This window comes from Phocoena sinus, chromosome 17, assembly GCF_008692025.1.
Source record: "Phocoena sinus isolate mPhoSin1 chromosome 17, mPhoSin1.pri, whole genome shotgun sequence".
In the NCBI taxonomy this organism is placed as follows: Eukaryota; Metazoa; Chordata; class Mammalia; order Artiodactyla; family Phocoenidae; genus Phocoena; species Phocoena sinus.
The window spans coordinates 79,288,267-79,307,459 of NC_045779.1; the positions used below are offsets into that span (position 1 = coordinate 79,288,267).

General features: G+C 53.4%; 2 protein-coding genes across 13 annotated transcripts in view; one reads left to right on the forward strand and one right to left on the reverse strand.

Annotated features, from left to right (window-relative positions):
• Positions 1-19,193, reverse strand: part of ARHGAP39 (Rho GTPase activating protein 39) — a 127,837-nt gene that overhangs the window by 61,169 nt on the left and 47,475 nt on the right. Inside the window, exon 1 of one of the 12 annotated variants that reach the window (XM_032609649.1) lies at positions 18,878-18,985. The exons of 9 other annotated variants lie outside the window; for them this stretch is intronic. The gene's annotated coding sequence lies outside the window, so the exon portion shown is untranslated. Of the gene's footprint in view, positions 1-5,014; positions 5,507-7,242; positions 7,769-18,877; positions 18,986-19,193 lie in introns of those variants that run through there. 2 more of the 12 variants (XM_032609648.1, XM_032609650.1) reach the window with 2 other exon arrangements.
• LOC116742272 lies at positions 1,993-8,094 on the forward strand. The gene is made up of 5 exons (XM_032609597.1): positions 1,993-2,179; positions 2,308-2,396; positions 3,877-3,932; positions 4,078-4,483; positions 7,765-8,094. The coding sequence occupies exons 1-5, from the start codon at positions 1,993-1,995 to the stop codon at positions 8,092-8,094; spliced, it is 1,068 nt and encodes a 355-aa protein (XP_032465488.1).

Below are 19,193 nucleotides of genomic sequence, written 5' to 3' on the forward strand. Positions count from 1 at the left end.
CACTGGGTGACCACAGGCTTTGTCAGGACTCACCTAAAGTGTGGGACAAAATATTAACCAGACACAGAGGAAAGGAAAACAAAGTGGAAACCTTTTCTCTATCTGCCGGAAAACCATCAGGAAACACGGATCTGGGCCCCTGCACACCTGCAGGTGGTGCCGGCAGTCACAGTAACAGACCCCACGGGTCCCACAGGGCCCTGTGCAGAAGGCCTGGGGCAAGCCCTGCTGTCAGACAGCGTCTGAGGGTGCTTCGCCTTCCTGGGGGGGCGGAGGGGGATGTCCCATCCAGTTCCTCGCTGAAGGTTCCAGAAAAGCACTGATAAACACGAGGAACGTTTCATCAACTCAGACTGTCAGAGACTCCTTTCTGCCAAGTTCCAGTAGCAGAAGAGACGGTGCCTTCCTGGCAGGGCCAAGCCTGCCAGGCCGCTGGGAGAGCTGGGACCCGTCGTGCAGGGGACACGCCCCCCACCAACACACACACAGGAGGCTTGCCCCAGGACCTACTGGGAGTAAAGACTTCAGAGAACACTGCCATTTCTGTCACAATAATGAAACAGACAGCTTTGACCAACCCTCTTAAGAGAGAACAAACACACTATTATGACAGTTTTAAACTACTGAAAAAAATTTTAACCCATTGATGAGATAGGAAGAAAGTTCGGAACCTCAGAGGGCAAAAGCTAAGTAAAACCGGCAATGGGAAATCAAGGCACCCCTCTGCTGTCTGCATCTGAGGGCCTGGCTGATCTTGAGCATCTGTACTGTTTAGAAGAGGCAGGCGAGCGAACAGAAAGCCTTGGATGTGCCCAGGTGTGGACCCTCTTGGAGACACCCCCAAGGCTGAGGCCCCGAAGGCATCAGGTAAATGAGGGCCACTAGGAAACCCAGCCCACCCACCCTGAGGAAGCAGGAGCTGCGGGGGGAGAGGGAGAGGTTAGCCCATACCTGGGATGGAACTAAACAGACACACAGTGTTCTAAGAGCACTGAATTGTTTGGAGGAGAGTAAAAATATCAATTAATTTAGATTTTGATAAATGAATTCTGTGTGTTAAAATATCCAGGGCAGCCACTATGGAAACCAAATGAATGAATTCCAATCTAGTTGAGGAGAGAAAAAGAAATAAAAAAAGATCAACCCAAAAGAAGTTAAGGGCTTCCCTGGTGGCGCAGTATTTAAGAATCCACCTGCCAGTGCAGGGGACATGGGTTCGAGCCCTGGTCTGGGAAGATCCCACATGCCACGGAGCAACTAAGCCCATGCGCCACAACTACTGAGCCTGCGCTCTAGAGCCCGCGAGCCGCAACTACTGAGCCCGCGTGCCACAACTACTGAAGCCCACATGCCTAGAGCCCATGCTCCTCAGCAAGAGAAGCCACCGCAATGAGAAGCCCGCGCACCACAGCAAAGAGTAGCCCCCGCTTGCCACAACTAGAGAAAGCCCACGTGCAGCAACGAAGACCCAATGCAGCCAAAAAATAAATAAATAAATAATAAAATAAAATAGAAGTTAAGAAAGGAGGAAAAAAGTAATCTGTCCCCAAATAACAGGACAAATAAAGTGTGAAATAAGACCATAAAAATAAATTCAAATATAATAATTTTCATAAACATAAATGGACCAGCAGTCTAGCTAAGACAAAGACTGTCAGACCAGATTTTTACAGATCCAGATGCATTCAAACACAAGGATGTGGAACTGTGAAGGTCAAGAATGGACAAGACACTCTGACCAGAGGGAGAGCTGGTGCGGCTCTGGGGTGTGGGCAGAAGGCACCTCCAGAAGCAGGCCTGACGGGCTGGCCCACCGCACGGTGGGGTGGGGGGCCACACATCTGTAAGAAGGAAGAGCCAGCACAGCTAACCAGGCTTCATCTCAGGGGACCATCCTTGGAACATCTCTGAAAACTGACCCCACACCAGGGCATGAAAGTCAGAGCTCCCAACAAAGGTCAAAGGCCCAGCTGCTCAGTCACAGCCCCACCCATGGGATACAGCAGTGAGTCAGGGAGTGAGAAGGCCCCGCCCCAGCAGTCATCCGTGGTCACAGCTCGTGGGAAAAAGGAAGATATATGCACCGCTTCCATGGCCAGCGGCTTCGGGGTCACGGCTGAGAAGCGACCTTTTGGGGAGGGACTGGAAAGCTGGCAGGACCATCACGTGCTACGAACAGGTGAGGCTGCAGCTGCCTGCTGCGGCGGCATCTCTAAGGAACCTAGAACCACAGTCACCCCAAGGGCACCGTCTGCACCTGCGCATCACCCCACCGCGCTCCGGGGGGCACCTGCACTCCCTGTGCAGCACACATGGGAGAGCAGGTCACGATAGAGACAGCCTTCTGTATGCACAAGGGCAATCACCCCACAAGCAACTATGAGGAAGAGGACTGGGTGGGGGCAGGAAGCATGGAACCCACAACTCAGCAGGTGGCCTCAGCGCAACACGACACTGCCCTGACCACCTGTGAAAACGCGCTTGCTCCACAAAACTGCCTCAGCTTCAGCATCTAAACTGGCACAGACCTCGCCCTGGCGGCATCATTTACTGAGCACCTACTGTATACAGTAAGACGCTTGGGAAGAGCTGTACAAACTCCATCACATTTCCTCTTGCACACCTGGGGACACGGCAGCTGTGTCCGTCCTCACCTTACAGAACAGAAAACAAGGTCCCGTTTCTAAAAGGCCAAAGTCTGAGCTCACGTTCCGAAGCCCCTGCTGGGCCCAGCACGTGCCACAGGAGCCGGCTGTCCGTCTATGCTTCTCTCCCTCCTGTCTGCTAGGAGCCCCATTCCCTGGGGCTCTCCAGGTGTGTTTTTTTTTTTAACGTCATTAGATTTTTGTTTTCATATTTATTTATTTATTTGGCTGCGCCAGGTCTTAGTTGTGGCACGTGGGATCTTCGTTGCGGTATGCAGTACATGAACTCTTAGCAGCAGCATGTGGGATCCAGCTCCCTGACCAGGAATCGAACCCAGGCCCCCTGCATTGTGAGCATGGAGCCTTAGCCACTGGACCACCAGGGAAGTGCCCCTCCAGGTGTTTGAGTGGAGGCCCTGCTTGCACCCCACCCCATGGGATGGGTGCAGGGCAGAAGCAACGTCCCCGAGGATCACAGGACACGCCCTGCCTGCTGGAAGCGCCAGCATGGGGCTTGGGGCCTACAGCTGCTGGGCCACTTCCACCTGGCATCTGGATCCAGCCACCCCTGAAGCAGGTACTTCTCAGTACCTGTCCAAATGAGAGGACATGAATCCCTTGTCCTAAAGCTGGGATGCAGTGGTGATCAGAACAGCCCTCCTGGGGCCATTTAGCCCCCCACACCTGCTGATGTTATGAGGCGGCAGGGAAGAGAGAGGGAAGGGGGAGAAGGGGGCCAGGGCACAGTAGAAAGGAGTCTCCAATCCCACCCCTTCTCCAAGGGCCTTGGTTGCAGCAGGCTGCCCCTCTAGGCCGCGGTACAAAAGGAAAGTAAGGAGGATTCACCAAGTCCTCAGAAAGCTGCACCCCCAAAAGAGCTGGTGCTTCCGGAGTGGCTGGGGGCATGCAGGCTCTCACCCAGCCTGTCACCTCAACGTGGACAGCGTCCAGGGTGGCTCCTTACTCTGTGGCCATCGTAACGTCCAGAGTGAAGCCACTGTGGGAGGCTCATGAGGGCTGGGACCGAATGACAGGAAAGCGGCAAACACTCGAGCGGTTCTCACACCCGGAGGAGACAGCGACGCCCAGAGATGGTCACTCCGCCACCACGAAGGGCCACCAAAGGACAAAGCAGGACAACGCAGCATCAGGCATACGGACACCCGAGTGAAAGGAGACCCAGACACAGCCGGAGCGGAAGTACTTAAACCTCTCCCTGGATAACCAACAGAGCAAGCAGAGGACAAAATCAGGCCCACAGCTGGCCCGAGCAGAGCTGACCTGCAAGTAAGCGCGCTGCCAGCCCTCTCTGGTGTCTGCCTAACCTCAGCCACCAGCCGCTTCCTGACCCCGCCGGCCCTGGGGTTTTAAACAGCGCACATGGCATGGATCATGTGCTCCTCGAGATCTCAACTGTTTCCCTGATCCCCAGAGCTGCCAGTTCACTCTCCTCGGGAGTTTTCTTAGAAAACTGGAAGAAGTTTTCTACACGTTCAGAACAGGGTGTCATCTGCTGCGGCGCCCCGTGCGACGGATTTCCCGCTTCACCGCACACCACACATCGCTCGACAGGTGCACGAGTAGCAACCTGGGTGGCAGCACAGGCCGAGCCAGGGCAGCATGACGGGTGCAAGAGGCAGGGAGACAGCGCGTCAGGGCAGCCGCCACACCAGCAGGTGCTGACTCGGCGCGTCAAGCAGGTGGTCGGCCACACGCACCTGGGTCGGGACGAGGGCCACGTTTTGGATGCAAGCTTAGGAGAAATCAGCACACAACAGGAACTCCACTTTCCTGCCCCGCGTGTTTACGGGCACAGCGAACTAGCAGAGATGACAGAGGTAAGGGCTGGAGGAGGCGAGGAAGCCGCGTGGAGAGGGTGCTGGCAGCCTGCGGAGACAGGCGGTGGGGGCGGGCTCAGGGGAGCAGGGAGGAGGGACAGCAGGCACAGGTGCGCCAGGTACAGGGAGGCGGGGTGGTAACCTGGGGAGAGGCCAAGAGCTGTCTTGTTCGTTTTTAAGCTGTGAGAACCACCACAGGAAAGCACCACGACAAAGGTGGGCAGAGGGTGCTGCCGCTGACGTGGGGTCACGGGGCCTCGTTTCAGCTGAAAACCTCCAAAACACTTGTTACTGAGAGGCGTGCGCCGGAGCTGACAGGCTCCTGCTGGCATCACAGAGCCCCGGCCCAGCGTGAGGTGCCCAGGGACAGGCCCGGCCCCGGGAGACCTTCGACACACTCTCCACTGACCTCTCTTCACACCCAGACTCTGGACGTCCTCACACGAGCAGCCTGTCTACTTCAAATGCGAGTCCAGAAAGCAAAAACCATCTTCTCCAACCGCCCCCCGGAGCCTAGGCGCCTGTCCTCACCGGGCCTGGCCTCTCCAGGCACTCAGCTGCCAGTACACGGAGCTGGGGGAGCCCACCGACGGCACACGTGGAGCGGGGCGTCCTCCAGGGGCGCTGCAGTGGAGCCGATTAATACGGCAAGTGAACAGGACCCTCCAGCCCAGCCGCTGAGGGCAAGCCCAGGGTCCCGGCAAACAGAGGCTGCTGGTGGGCACAGGGTGGGCTCGGTGCTCTGCCTCTTCCACCCACAGGCAGCCCCGGGGCACCGCCGCTTTGGGACCGCCTTCCCTTCTGCGAGAGCTTTTTCCTGGCTCCCGTTTCTTCTCTCTTTTTCCTGAAAAAGGGCAGGTGGGTGCTAAGGTTTTGAAAATGTGTGCGTCTGAAAACGCCTTTATCCTACCTGGACAGCTGATGGGCCATCTGGCTGGGTCAGAGTTCATGCGTCAGGTCTGGAGGTGCCTCCGAGGTCCCCTGCTCCTGCCAGCCAGCCTGCCCTCAGGCCCTTGCGGGGCCCCTCTGCTCCACACCCCACCCTGTGCTGCTGAGGCTCCTGTACCAGCTGCAGCGGCCTCTACTGGTCTATTTCCTACTGTTCATGTCTTTCTGTTCTTTTGCACGACTACGTTCGCTTCACTCACTGCACCTTTCACTCTGCCCTCCCGCCCACACTCTGCCCCGTCCCCTCCTGCACAGCACTGCCTGCTCCCTGGGAATGTAAGTCCTCTCACCTCAGCGACGTGGATGCTTCTCCACTTCCTTCTGGAAGCTCAGCTTCAAATCTGGGCCTGGCAGGGCTGTACACTGGCCCACTGGACGGGCGCCAGAGTAGGCCTCTCTGGCTGGACTCTCCCCACCAAAAGCTGGTACAGAGGGAAAGGCCTGGCCGCCCATGTCCTGGGCAGGTACCTGCATCCTCACTGGTGCCGGAGTCCCCGCTCCTGTGACCTCTGCCTCCTCTCCCAGGAGGAAAGATTTCACACGCCTCCTGGGACAGGGAGGGGCAGTTGTCAACTCAAGGCAGCGAGGGAGAGGATCTAAGTACACAACTACTTCTCAAACAGCCCTGGGAGAACCTCCATGGTGCCCCACGGGCTTCCTCCCGAGTCTGTCCTAAGTGCCGCCAGCATTTGGAACGCTCACCTCAAGTCTTAGGATTCTTTTTTTTTTTAACCTCCTTTTTCCTCTAATAACCAAAAGCAGGTGTGAAGTGCCTCCCTGCCCATCCTACATTTCCACAGGGCACTCACCCTTCGGGGCTCACATGCACCCCATGGCTCCCGGACCACACCGTGGCTGCCACTTGAGGCCGAACCTCCTCCAGCATCCAGTCCCCATGGACCTTCCCCAGCACCCGCACTGCCCTGCGCGCACCAGCCTCCACGTGTTCCTCTGGGAGATGGGCAGGCGCCGACCAAGTGAAGCCCTACTGCCCAGGGATGGTCGGCGATTTGCACCCACACCCTTTACCGTCCAAGCACAGGCTCCAAACTCAAGGAGGAGTGGGAGCCCCCAGGAAGTCTGCCCAGCCTGTGGCACTGGCTTGAGCGCTGCCTCCCCAACGAGTATCCCAGGGATGCCCAGCTCTGCCCAGCTCCGAGCTCACGCCGAATCCTGACCTGCAGCTACCAAGACAACAGCACCATGTGAGCGACCAGAGAGCCCCTGCGAGGCTGTAACCCCACGAGCTCTGCCGGCCCCCCGGCCCGAGGCGAGACTGCCAGGATCATGCAGACGTGGGACAGGAGGGTTTGGCCAGTTATAAAAGAAGGGTTTATTCTGGATGATGTGACAGCTGCCAGGGTTCAACCGTCAGAAGCATCTGCTAATAGGATGATTTAAAACGTGAAGCATTTAAATTGCACTAGTTGTAAAAGTCATAAGTGCAACGCGGGCTAGACAGACCTCCTTGCATCAAGACGGCGCTGCTCCGCCCACTGCCATTTCCCTAGCTGAGCTTTCCAGTCTCCTATTTCTAAGGTGGCCAGTTATCCTAGGAAGATGCCAAGTACTGCAGCCTCTCCCAGAACCCACCCTCCCCATCGCCACCTGCCCAGCCCACTGGCACCGTCCCGCCCTGCTCCTGTCTCACGTGGTACCCACAGCACCGCCCTGGATCCCTCTCTCCCACCTCGCCTAACATCTGGTTCCTCACCCAAAATATAAAGTTACTTTTCTGTCCCCATTACTACCACACCAACCCCAAACCTCCCAAACACCAGCAAATTTGAGTGAAGAATCAGCAGTAGTACCGGGAAAGGGGTGGGAACACGTAAAGGAAACAAGGGTGAAACTGGCGAGCAGGTCAGCTGGGCGGCTCGAGCTGCTCCCGCCTCTGGGGTGAGGGAAGAGCACAGGAGGCAACCGGTCCTGGCCCCTAGCGCTCCTAACGTCGCCTGCAACGCAGGTGCCGCAATGCTGATGCCCGAAGGCTCCTGAACGGCTGGGGCGGCAACCACATCGGAGAATGGTGGAAACACGCGGGCGCTCAGCCTCGCCCCGCTCCCGGCAAGAGGAACACGCTCAGAGGCACACTCCATCGCTGGGCGCTGCCGTGGCCAGGGGCCGCCCTTCACCGCAAACAGTAAAGAGCATCTTGGTCGTTTCCAGGACGGGGAGGGCAGGGCGCGTCCGTGGGCGGAGCACCACACTGGAGGTCACCTTCCATCAGATTCTGAACTTACTGCTTCCCAGACCTCTAGACTCCAGAACCGCTACTGAGAAGCGCAAAGTCATTCGGACGCTCAATTCTCTCTGTCTCTTTCTCTCTGAAGGCCCTGCGAGGCTTCCATGTGTCCGGAGAGCTGCAGAGCGTCGAGCCCCTTGGACAGGGTTCCCAGACGTCAGTGCTCTTCTCTGCTCTCCCACCCCAAACCGGGGTTCTGCTGCATCTGGCACCCCTGCTGTTGCTGTGTAGTCTCTCTCTGAACCCTACAAAATATAATTATTTCATGCAAACATGTTCATCATTTGTTAACCATTCCATTTTGCAACTCATGCTTTCCCTGATGATTCTTTGCTTCTCTGAGAACAGCATTCCACCCTGCTCCGGGAGGCTACCCTGCAGGAGGCCAGTGTCTCCGGCCGCTCCCACCGGAGCTTGAGGGGCGGCAAGCAGGACCGCTCCCTCCTGCTTGAGGGGCGGCAAGCAGGACCCGTCAGCACCCTGGAAGAGCTCTTACTTCTGGTTGCTTTAAACGTTGTCTTGGTCTTTGGTGTTTTGGAGCGTTGCTGTGACGTTTCTCAACATGGACGTTATTTATCCTGTTTGAAATAAACGATTTTTCCATCATCACATCTGTCATTAGTTCCAGCCAACAGCTCTTCCAACACTGTCTCTTCTCCATTCTAAGCTGGCTTTTGGGGCTGGCATCAAATGTATCTGAAACTCTTGCATTCTGTCCTCCACCCCTCAATCACCTTCTCCACCATACTTTCCATTCCATTAACTCTTTGTTGTTCTTATTAAAATCCTTTCACCTCGTTCACAAAGCCTCTCTTCAACTGCTTATAATCGAATATTTAGCCCTTTGGTTACTTTTTAAGTTTCCGCTGTCATTTGTTTCTGGAGATTCCCTTTGGTCTCTCTCAAATCTTCCTGACCCTTCCTGTTAGCCTCTTGTTTTCTGCTCTTCATTGTGGTTCTCTCTTTGACTTCCTTAAGGTCCCTGGTGCCTCTAAATTTTGAGCCTTTTGATGATTCTGTGGTGCAAACAGGATTAGTTCTCAGCTCTCCTCACTGCCAGCACAGAACCTGCCGTTCTCAGATCTGCTAAGTCAGTTATGACGTATGCATCTGCCTCCCAGCTTCCAAAACTTTATTGCTATCATCTCCCTCTCACTTTATTCAGCCTTGTGAGTTTGACGTTTTTAAACATCACTTTCCTGTTCATTTAGCAGAATGGGAGAGAGTTTGGGAGAGAGTGAAGCTGTATACATGTGTTCAATCTGCCATCCTTACCTGAAAACCAGGAAGCTTTCCTTAAAAAATTATCTTCAGCATGAAAAATGGGAGTTGGAGTCCAGACATTTTTAAAATTAATTTAAATTTCATTTTCACCATACAAATTATTTCAAAATAGAGAAGAAATAACTTCTTAACCTCATCATCTATTAACATTAACCCACATTACAAATACAGGCATATTTGTATTTCCCCATGGAAATCATCCTGGTTAAAATTGTTTGGTAGAATATCTTTTGGTTTTTGATAGTTTAAGAGTTCATAGACTATATATATAATACATATATATATATAACTGACTCATTTGGCTGTACAGCCGAAATTTACACACTGCAAATCAACTATACTTCAATAAAACATTTTTTAAGTTCACAAATCATATAATTATTCTAATATGTATTTCAGTTTTGGTTATTAAAGGGGTAAAATTTGTATTTATGTCAAAAAACGAACTAAACAATTTCCTCAAAACAACATGCAGGGAAAAAACCTCAGGTTGGATTTGAAATTCAATTGGGAGAAGCATGCTGCATGCACCTCTGAAAATATACACATTGATACTATGTATAAAATAGATAACTAATGAGAACTTACTGTATAGCACAGGGAAGTCTACTCAATACTCTGTGGTGACCTAAATGAGAAAGAAATCCAAAAAAAAAGGGGCTACATGTATATGTACAGCTGATTCACCTTGCTGTTCAATAGAAACTAACACAACATTGTAAAGCAAGTATACTCCAACAAAAATTAAAAAAAAAAAAAAAAAGCGTCACCAGGGCACCCGCTGCTGAGTCGCCGGGACGCGCAGAGGCTCTAGGCGTTACCACAGGAAAAGCAACAGCAGATAATTTGCATCACTTGTCTGGAAAACAAGGAAACCCTTTTTTACATTCTAACATGATAGCCTATTTCTTATATGAAGGTCCTTTATCAGGGTTTCAAAGATGTTTTAGGAAATTGACTGATACTTAATGAGTTAATAAATTTTCCCATTTAACATGATGAAAAATAGACTCTATTTTCAAGTAGAATGTCTGATTTTCAGGATGGGTTACCAATGTTGAGTGAGAAATATGTGAACACTTGCTCTTTATAGAATATATTACAAGTGTTATTTAGAAAATACTGAAAATTGTTTCTGCTGCAAGGCACATCAAAGGCTCTAAGCCCTGTTAGAGGCTCCCTGATGCCAAGGATTTGCTAAACTCAGACAAGTCCAAACAAGCTGCGGCCGGCCTGTTTTTTCGCCTGTGATCGGCTCAGTTCCACACAAAGGGTGAATGTGGGAAGGCAGTTTTCATGGCACACGTACAAAGCGACACTTCAAGACAGATGCAGCAACAACAACAAATGCTGAAGTACTGCAGGAAAAACACAATGTTTTCCTGACAAATACCTGTTGGGGCAGATAAATATCCCACAAAATAGTATTAAAAATTTGGGCTTCCTTGGGAGCGCAGTGGTTGAGAGTCCGCCTGCCGATGCAGGGGACACGGGTTCGTGCCCCGGTCTGGGAAGATCCCACATGCCACGGAGCGGCTGGGCCCGTGAGCCATGGCCGCTGAGCCTGCGCGTCCGAAGCCTGTGCTCCGCAATGGGAGAGGCCGCAACAGTGAGAGGCCCACACACCACGCAAAAAAAAAAAGTATTAAAAATTTAGCTAAACTTTCTGGGACTTCCTGGTGACGCGGTAGATAAGAATCCGCCTGCCAATGCAGGGGACACAGGTTCCAGCCCTGGTCCAGGAGGATCCCACATGCCGCAGAGCAACTAAGCCTGTTCGCCACAACTACTGAGCCTGCGCTCTAGAGCCCGCGAGCCACAACTACTGAGCCCACGTGCCTAGAGCCCGTGCTCTGCAACGAGAAGCCACCGCAATGAGAAGCCCTCACACTGCAGCAAAGAGTAGCCCCCACTCGCTGCAACTAGAGAAAGCCCACGCGCAGCAACAAAGACCCAACACAGCCAAAAATAAATAAATAAATATGTTAAAAAATAATAATAAAGGATATATGTAGAGGTATAACTGAATAACTTAGCTGTACACCTGAAACTAACACAGCGTTGTAAATCAACTATACTATAAAATAAAAAATTAGGGCTTCCCTGGTGGCGCAGTGGTTGAGAGTCCACCTGCCGATGCAGGGGACACGGGTTTGTGCCCCGGTCTGGGAGGATCCCACATGCCGCAGAGCGGCTGGGCCCGTGGGTCATGGCCGCTGGGCCTTCACGTCCGGAGTCTGTGCTCCGCAACGGGAAGGGCCGTGGCGGTGAGAGGCCCGCGTACCGCAGAAAAAAAAAAAAAAAGAAAAAAAATCCTGCCAAACCAACAGAGAAGGCTCCAGCCCTGAGCAACACCATCCTGGGCCCCAGTGGCCTCAGGCAGGAAGGCCCACACTGTCCCTTGGTGGCCGGCCGCTGGGCTTTCTGCACATCCCTGCAAATGAGGGTCTCCGGGACCCACAGTTTACCCCCTCCCAGGTTTTGGGAACCAGAGGCTAATTCTTGGGCTTCTCAGAGTCAGAAGAAGTAGGAATCCTCATAGTATGGCTGAATTCTGAATACAAAATAAAAGGCCAACACCACCAAAATTAAATAGAAAAACAGTATCTGGAGTCCAGAAGCTGCTGCGACACGTGCAATCGGATGCACAAACAACCTGAAGTCTGTCGGCTGGGAAATTTGTATTGTACATGCTTCACACGATCCCAATGGCTAGGAAGCACATGCTGGCCACCAGAGAAGTCCCAGGAAGCAGCTGAAGGGACTGTAACAGAACCACCAGCAGTGTCTCAGGACGACATTCCTGTGAAGCTCCACACATGAAGGAAGCACCCACATCTCTGGTTCGTGCTGGGCCTCCAGGAACTTTAGGAAGGACCCAGAGAAGCAGCAGAACAGACAGAGGAGTGCAGCGAAGGAGGAAAATAGGCTCGAGTAGTGGGGGCCAGATGAGGGGCTCCCAGGCCTGAGCCCAGCACCCTGGGGCCACACATGGTTCTGTTCACAATGCAGCCGGCTACACTCGGGTCAACCAGTCTGCAAGAGGACAGAAAACGTGCTCTGCTGACTTGGCCTCTTGGTGTTGAAATTACTTTTTTAGAACCCTATACACGTATAACACTCAGTAATTTACAGAGTCCTCTGAAATTCAGTCACACTTCAGCCTCACAACACACCCTGAGAATAGACGGGACACATATAATCTAATCCACAGATATGAGCCGAGGCTCGGCTGTTAAGCGATTTGATCGATTTACCTGTGATGGGCCACACTCCTCGGGGACTGAGTCAAGGCTGAACTCAAGTCTTCCACAGTGGGAACAGTGCTGTGTCCACTATACCCAGTATCTCAAAGGCCGATCCGGGAGTCACCGTGCTGCCCACTGGACTTCTCACCACAAGCCCAGGACAGAGTCAACACTAAGGCCTTGGGCCCCCCCTTGGAACGCTCCCTCCTTAAAAATCCTAATCACTCTTATTTTTAACAGCTTTATTGAGATGTAATTCACATACCATACAATTCACCCATTTAGAGCATACAATTTTAGAATATTTCAGTATATTCACAGATAGGCACAGCCTTCACCACAGTCAATTTTAGAATATTTTCATTACCCAAAAAGAAACCCCATACGCCTTAGCTGTCATTTCCCAGCCCCTGGCAACCACTAATCTACTTTCAGTCTCTATGGATTTGCCTGTTTGGGGCATTTCGTATCAATGGAACCGTACAAAGCCAGACCTCTGTGTCTGGCTTCTTTCACTCAGCATAATGTTCCAAGATTCATCCACATTGTAGCATGAATCAGTACTTCCTTTCTTTTTATTCCCAAATAATATTCCACTGTATGGACAGAACACACTTTGTTTGTCCATTCATCTGTCGATGGACATTTTGGTTGTTTCCCCTTTTTGGCTATTACGAATGATGCTACCGTGAACTTCTGTGTTCAGGTTTTTGTGTGGATATGTTTTCCTAGTCACTCCTACCTATAAGAACACATGAAAGGTGAGCCAATTTCCAACTGAGAAACTCACCTAATCTGACCATCCTATATTATTTAAAATACAGACAGATAACTGGGAGAAATAAATGACCATAGAAAGTACAGTTAAAGACATTAAGAAACAAAAGCAAAACCTGATTTAACAGAATCAACAGTGATTAAACAAAGAGATGTCACTGCTAGGGATGGGCCCCACAGGCACACGTGCACATGTCCACAATGCTGTGCCTGCAGCCTGATTTTAACTGCGCGAAATACGATGTTCACCAGCAGGGGCTGGTCAGATAAATTATAGCACCTCCACTCAGCCAGACACGATGTAGTCATGAAAATGAATGAACTGGAAAATGTACTGACATGGAGTGACTTCCCAAACCCAAACACATTTAGTTAAAAAGGCGAGGTTACGAAAATTTTTTAAAGAAAAGAGCAGGAAAAAAAGAAGACATATACATGTTTGCGTGCATAGTTACAACAAAGTATCTCTAGAAGGAGACGGAGTGGGTGCCTCCAGGGGACCAGGCTTCTGGGGGCAGAGAAGGGAAGGAGGCAACAGACAGTTACACTGTGCACCCTCTGTGCCTTCAAACCCTGAAGATGTTACATAGTAGAAAATTTTTTAACCTTTTAAGGAGCAAAAATGAAAAGAATCTATGAGAATTAAAACATTTACACTTAGGAAAGCAAGAGATGAGAGGCCTCAGGTAGCTGGAAGGAGCCGCTGCTGTGTCAACCTGGGAAGCACAACGGTGACTCCCACCTAAAGGCGTCCATCCCTGCTGATGTTAAGACACAAAGGAAATGCTACACGAGGCACTGAGTCTGCTGCCCTCGAGGACTCCCCGTGCAGAGGGGGACAACTGGAGGCTGTGCAGAGCGTTGCTGGCATGGGGACAGATCAGACCCCAGGCAGGCCCCAGTGAGGGCCTAAGGAGCCACCCGAGCCCTGCTCGTGTGAGGGGAAGAGAGAATGCGGAGCAGGGCTGGGCCTGGCGGTGCTCAGCCAGAGTTGCCGGAGCGCTGGGTGCGAGTCGGGGCACGCTGGGCCACGGACAGCAGTCCAGGGGGCACGGCGAGCCGGGGAGGAGGGCAGGGCAGCAGCACGACTGGCACACATGCCCGGGGCCTGCTCCTCAGCCGCGGAGCATCCTGGGTGGCACGGGATGGCCTCCACACATTCACTGCCGCTGCACCTGCTCCCAGTTGGGACGACCGCAAATGTCTCCAGATGAACCACCGCTGGATGAGAACACTGACCTGCACACATGCCCTGAGCAGCTGCGTGGAAGATAGAGGGGAGGGGGTCCAGCCAGGAGGCACCGCCACAGTGCGGACGAGACAGGCACAGGCCCCGCCTGGCAGCTAGCCCTGCTGCCAGAGGAAGGGGGATTCATTAACTACGTGGAAGGTACGACGAGCAAGGCAGGGAGCAGCAGCATGCGGGGGAAGAACCTAGCACGTGATGGGCCCAGAGCACCAGGCGGCCAAGGCTGGAAGTGAAGCAGGAGGCAAGGCCTGAGACGCCTGCAGGGCTTCCACGCAGGCGGCTAAGGGAAGAAGTGTGGCTGGCACTTGTCTGCTCCCTTGGGGTGGTCCTAGCATTGGCTCCCGTTCTTTGGCCACCCTCCCTGTAAGAGGGCTGTCCATCCTACAGCCCGCCCCTGGCCGTGGGACGTAGCTCCTCCCCCAGGGCTGGGCCAGGGGACCTGCTTTGGCCACGGAACTTGAGTCTCCAGTTCTAAGCTGAAGCTCAAAGAGAGGCTGAGTCTCTGCCACTCTCTTGCCATAAGAATAGCGTGTCCCAAACAAGGGCACGTCCCCGATCCAGCAATGAAGACTCTCAGAAAAGAGCCTCAAGCAAATGAAATGTGAGCTAGAAATAAACCTCTGACTTGTTACTGCAGTCTTTCTAGAGAAAGCTGCCCAATAAACTCCCTGATTTCTTCCTTCTCCAACCTGTCCTACGCATCACGGCCAGGTACATGTTCCTAACCCATTTTATCAGGACTTCCCCTACTCACAGACCTGAAGTGGCTCCCTATAGCCAGAGAACTGAAATCTAAAGTCCTTCACCTAAGTTCAAAGATCTTCACGTTATAACCCTTATTTCCTCTTATTCCTTATACAAACTTCTAACCCCACAAACCACACATGAGCCACCTTCTTGCCTTTACTCCCAAGACCTGAAACCCTTTCTGTCTGTAGTGCTGCAGTGTCCTCCATCCTTCCCCCACTCACCTCCTGCTGAGGTTCAGCTCAAAGACCACCTCTTCCTTGAAGCCCCCCACTACAGTCCTTCTCCCTCTGAACTTCTAGAGCAAACTTTTTCTGAAAATGGGCCAGACAGGAAACAGTTTAGGTGTTGTGGGCCATGAAGTCTCTGTTGCAACTAGTCAAGTCTGCCAAAAAAGCCACAGATGAGGGCTTCCCTGGTGGCACAGTGGTTGGGAGTCCACCTGCCGATGCAGGGGACACGGGTTTGTGCCCCGGTCCGGGAGGATCCCGCATGCCGCGGAGCGGCTGGGCCCGTGAGCCATGGCCAATGAGCCTGCACATCCGGAGCCTGTGCTCCGCAACGGGAGAGGCCACAGCAGTGAGAAGCCCGCGTAAAGCCACAGATGATACAAAAATAAACCAGGGTGGCTGTGTTGCAATAAAACTTTATTTACAAAGACAGGCCAAGGGGCTGTCAGTGGCTGTAGCTTACAGACCCTCGTCTGGCGCGGTGTTTGGAAGGCTGAGGCGTGAGCACAGCAGAAGCAGGAGTGAGCTAGGGCTGCAGGCCCAAGGGAGGAGGCTCTTCTCAGCAGGGTGAAACAGTGTGGCTGCAGGACAGCAGTCAGGGTCAGAAACAACCGCAGGGAGCAGGGCAGAGCTGCCAGGTGACATCAAGGGCAAGTCCCAGAGGCCGATGGGAGGCACGGTGAGGCAGGCATAGGAGGGAGCAGAGACAGCCCACAGCTGAGGGTGCAGACTTTACCAGGGGAGCAAGAAGGATAACAGGAGAAGAGACCTCCAGGCAGGGCAGCCCAGTCCAGCTCTGCCAGGTGTCGCCAGGTCCAGCGCTGCGACACCCAGGCTGAGCTCCTGAGACAGGACACCCACAGAGCCAACTCTGAGTGGGAGCATGTAAGACCCTCAACAAATGGCCACATGGGTCAGTGAACAGGCACAGCAAAGCTATCTTGCTAGTAAAACTAGGTATTTCACTATGAGAATGTTCTCATAGTGAAACATTTTTTTAATTTTTTCATCTTTACACGGACATTTTTCTTCAAAAGCAACAAAGAACCAGGTGGAGGCTTAACAAGACACTGAATTCACTGTTATTTCATTGTTCAAGGACAGCCCACACCAGCACACATGCAGGAAAGAAGGCGGGAATGGACGTTTTTAAATCTATCTTTAGGTATTTTAAAATTTGCTCACAGAAGCTATTTCGTTACCATTCACTCTGAACATCAAATGTTCTCAACCTTAGACTCCACAAATGCCCAAAGACTCTCCTTAAAGTGGGGGGGGGGGGTCCCTCCTAGTCTTAGTGTCACACAGATAAAGGGGATGAGATGAAGTGATCTAGGGTAAGCCTAAGATACTCTTCCTAGACCTGAGAAACAGAACCATCTCCTTGGGAAACATGACGAATTTTTCCACTTTGTTCTGAAGCAAGTTAAGTTATTCCTTCCAACAGCTTAGCAAGACAGAATGTTACAGCACTGATAATGCCAAGTCCTCATTTTCTGGTGCTTATGCCCTCACTGTCACTTAGTTTGTTAATAAAGTATCTTTTCTGTTACAAGGATAACACTGTGAAGTATAACAACAGGGCTTCCCTGGTGGCGCAGTGGTTAAGAATCTGCCTGCCAATGCAGGGGACACAGGTTTGAGCCCTGGTCCGGGAAGATCCCACATGCCGCGGAGCAACTGAACCCATGTGCCACAACTACTCTGCCTGCGCTCTAGAGCCCGCGAGCCACAACTACTGAGCCCACGTGCCACAACTACTGAGCCTGTGCACCTAGAGCCCGTGCTCCGCAACAAAAGAAGCCACCACAATGCAATGAAGAGTAGACCCCGCTCTCAGCAACCAGAGAAAGCCCACGTGCGGCAACAAGGACCCAACGCAGCCAAAATTAATTAATTAATTAATTAAACTAAAAAGAAAAAGTATAACAACAATGGCTTTGATAGTTTAATTCAAGTAGAGAATTACCCAAGAACTGCTTGACATCTCATTTCTGTCAACAACAATCCTATCTACCTCCCAGGACAATAAGTACTGCAGGATTCTAGACTGGTTCATTAGAAGCTTTCTTCTTCTAAAAAGATTTTTTAAAACAGTTCTATATGATAATTTATCTAAGTACATGAGATTTGTTCCTCGTTTACCTTTATAAAGACTTGTTTCTCCAAATATGACCCCAGCTTGCACAAGAAAAGAGAGCCACAGACCTCAAGTTAGTGTTAAACTAAGATGAAACAGCCGACCCAGTGAGTGCACCCTGGAAACCAGATCTTGGCAGCGATAACAACTCCTGACTTTTCTCAACACTGACAACAAGGCACAATGAATTCACCGAGTCCCCACAACCACCCAGGGAGCCCAATATTATTGGTGCTCCCATTTTACACATGAGGAACCAAAGGCAGAGTACAAAGCCAGTAAACAGAAGAGTCATGACTCAAAGGCAAGCAGTCTGGCTCCAGAAGCCGCCCTCTTCTCCCCCCTGTTCTCCAGCCTCTCCAGACAGCTGACTAGACAAAGTGCAGGCAGAGAGACCCAGGGCCCTGCTCATTCCCAAGCCAGCGCGCAGGGCACACAGTCCGCGCCAAGCTGCTTTATGGAATGAGTCTCCTTGCTTCACATTCACCCCTATCAAATCTCCTTCCCCTCCCCCAACGAGGAGAAACACACCTTGCTCACTGTGAAAGGGGAGCCGCTGACCGGGAACCACCTGCTGTTTACAGAGGCACCCAGGATGTACAGGGTGCAATTCCCCTCGCTGGCTTCAAAGACAAACCTCCTATTGTCTGCACCAGGGGAGGAACAAGGAAGCCTTGCAACTGTAGGTTTCTGTAAAGGTCACAGGAGGTTTGGTTAAACCCTAGGACAACGAATTGGGTGAGGGACGCCGCATTTTTGCTGCTGAAGGCTGCGCAGCGCCCACAGCAGCTGCTTGTGGGAGCAGCATGTAACACACCCACAGCTGCGGCGGCCTCCCCGCCAGCTGCACGTTTTAAAATAAAAGACGTCCTGACCCCCCAAGATGCGCACAGCCTGCCTCTATCTCGGCCCTCGCGCGGAACACTGCCTCCACCCACACCAATCCGCAACCAGGGGGCCACCGAGGGAATTCCAGCTCCGGGAGAGCGACCGGGAGGGAAGGCGGGGACGCCCCAGCCCGCCTCCCTGCAGAGGCCAGATCGGCGGGGCTGGAGGCCACGGGCCGCACCCGGACACGCGCGTCCCGACTCCCTGGCCCCGCACCTCCCCGACTGCGCACCCCGAACCGCGCCGACACCCCGCGCTCAGGCCCGGCACTCCACTCACGCCCACCCTAGGCCGGGCACGCTCACACCCCAGGGCCGGCACACTCACCGACCCGCACCCCGGGCCGGGCACACTCTCACCCACCTTCACCCCTAGGCCTGACCCCACACCCACCTCACACCCTGGCCCCGCGAGGCCTGGGCCCCTCGCGCCCCTGCGCCGCCCCCCCAGCAAGACCTCTACACACAGAACCCGCCCCTCCCCGGCCCGGCCGCGGCACCGCCCGCCCCCTCAGTCGCCAAGGACCCATATCCTCGCGGGCCGGGCCGGGGACCTCCGCGAGACCGGGCGGGGGCCACAGCGCCGGCCTCATCCGCCATCTTCCCGGCCCGCGCCGCCCAACCGTTCCGCGCTCTCACCCGCAGGCTGCGCGCGGCCGCGCGGCCACAGCCCCTCATCCGGCTCGCACGCCGCGCGTGAGCTGCTCGCGCTCTCCCGCGCCGCCGCCGCCGCCCGCTCGGTGCGCGCCCTCCGCCGCCGCCGCCGCCGCCGCTGCCGCCGCCGCCGGCCCAATGCGCCGCGACCGCGCGTCCTCCCGTCACCAGCGCAACCCCCCGCCTCCGGCCCCGCCCCCGGCCCCGCACGGCCCCCGCCGCCAGGGGGACGCCGTTCGCGAGCCCCATGCAACATGCGCCGGCGCGCGGCACGCCGGGAGCAGGAGTCCCGCCGGGGGCG

Coding starts and splice junctions, on each gene's coding strand:
- LOC116742272 (XM_032609597.1), top strand. CDS start 1,993: ATGGGATACAGCAGTGAGTCAGGGAGTGAGAAGGCCCCGCCCCAGCAG. Junction 2,397..3,876: donor ACTATGAGGAAGAGGACTGG/GTGGGGGCAGGA, acceptor GATAACCAACAG/AGCAAGCAGAGGACAAAATC. Junction 3,933..4,077: donor CGAGCAGAGCTGACCTGCAA/GTAAGCGCGCTG, acceptor CCTGATCCCCAG/AGCTGCCAGTTCACTCTCCT.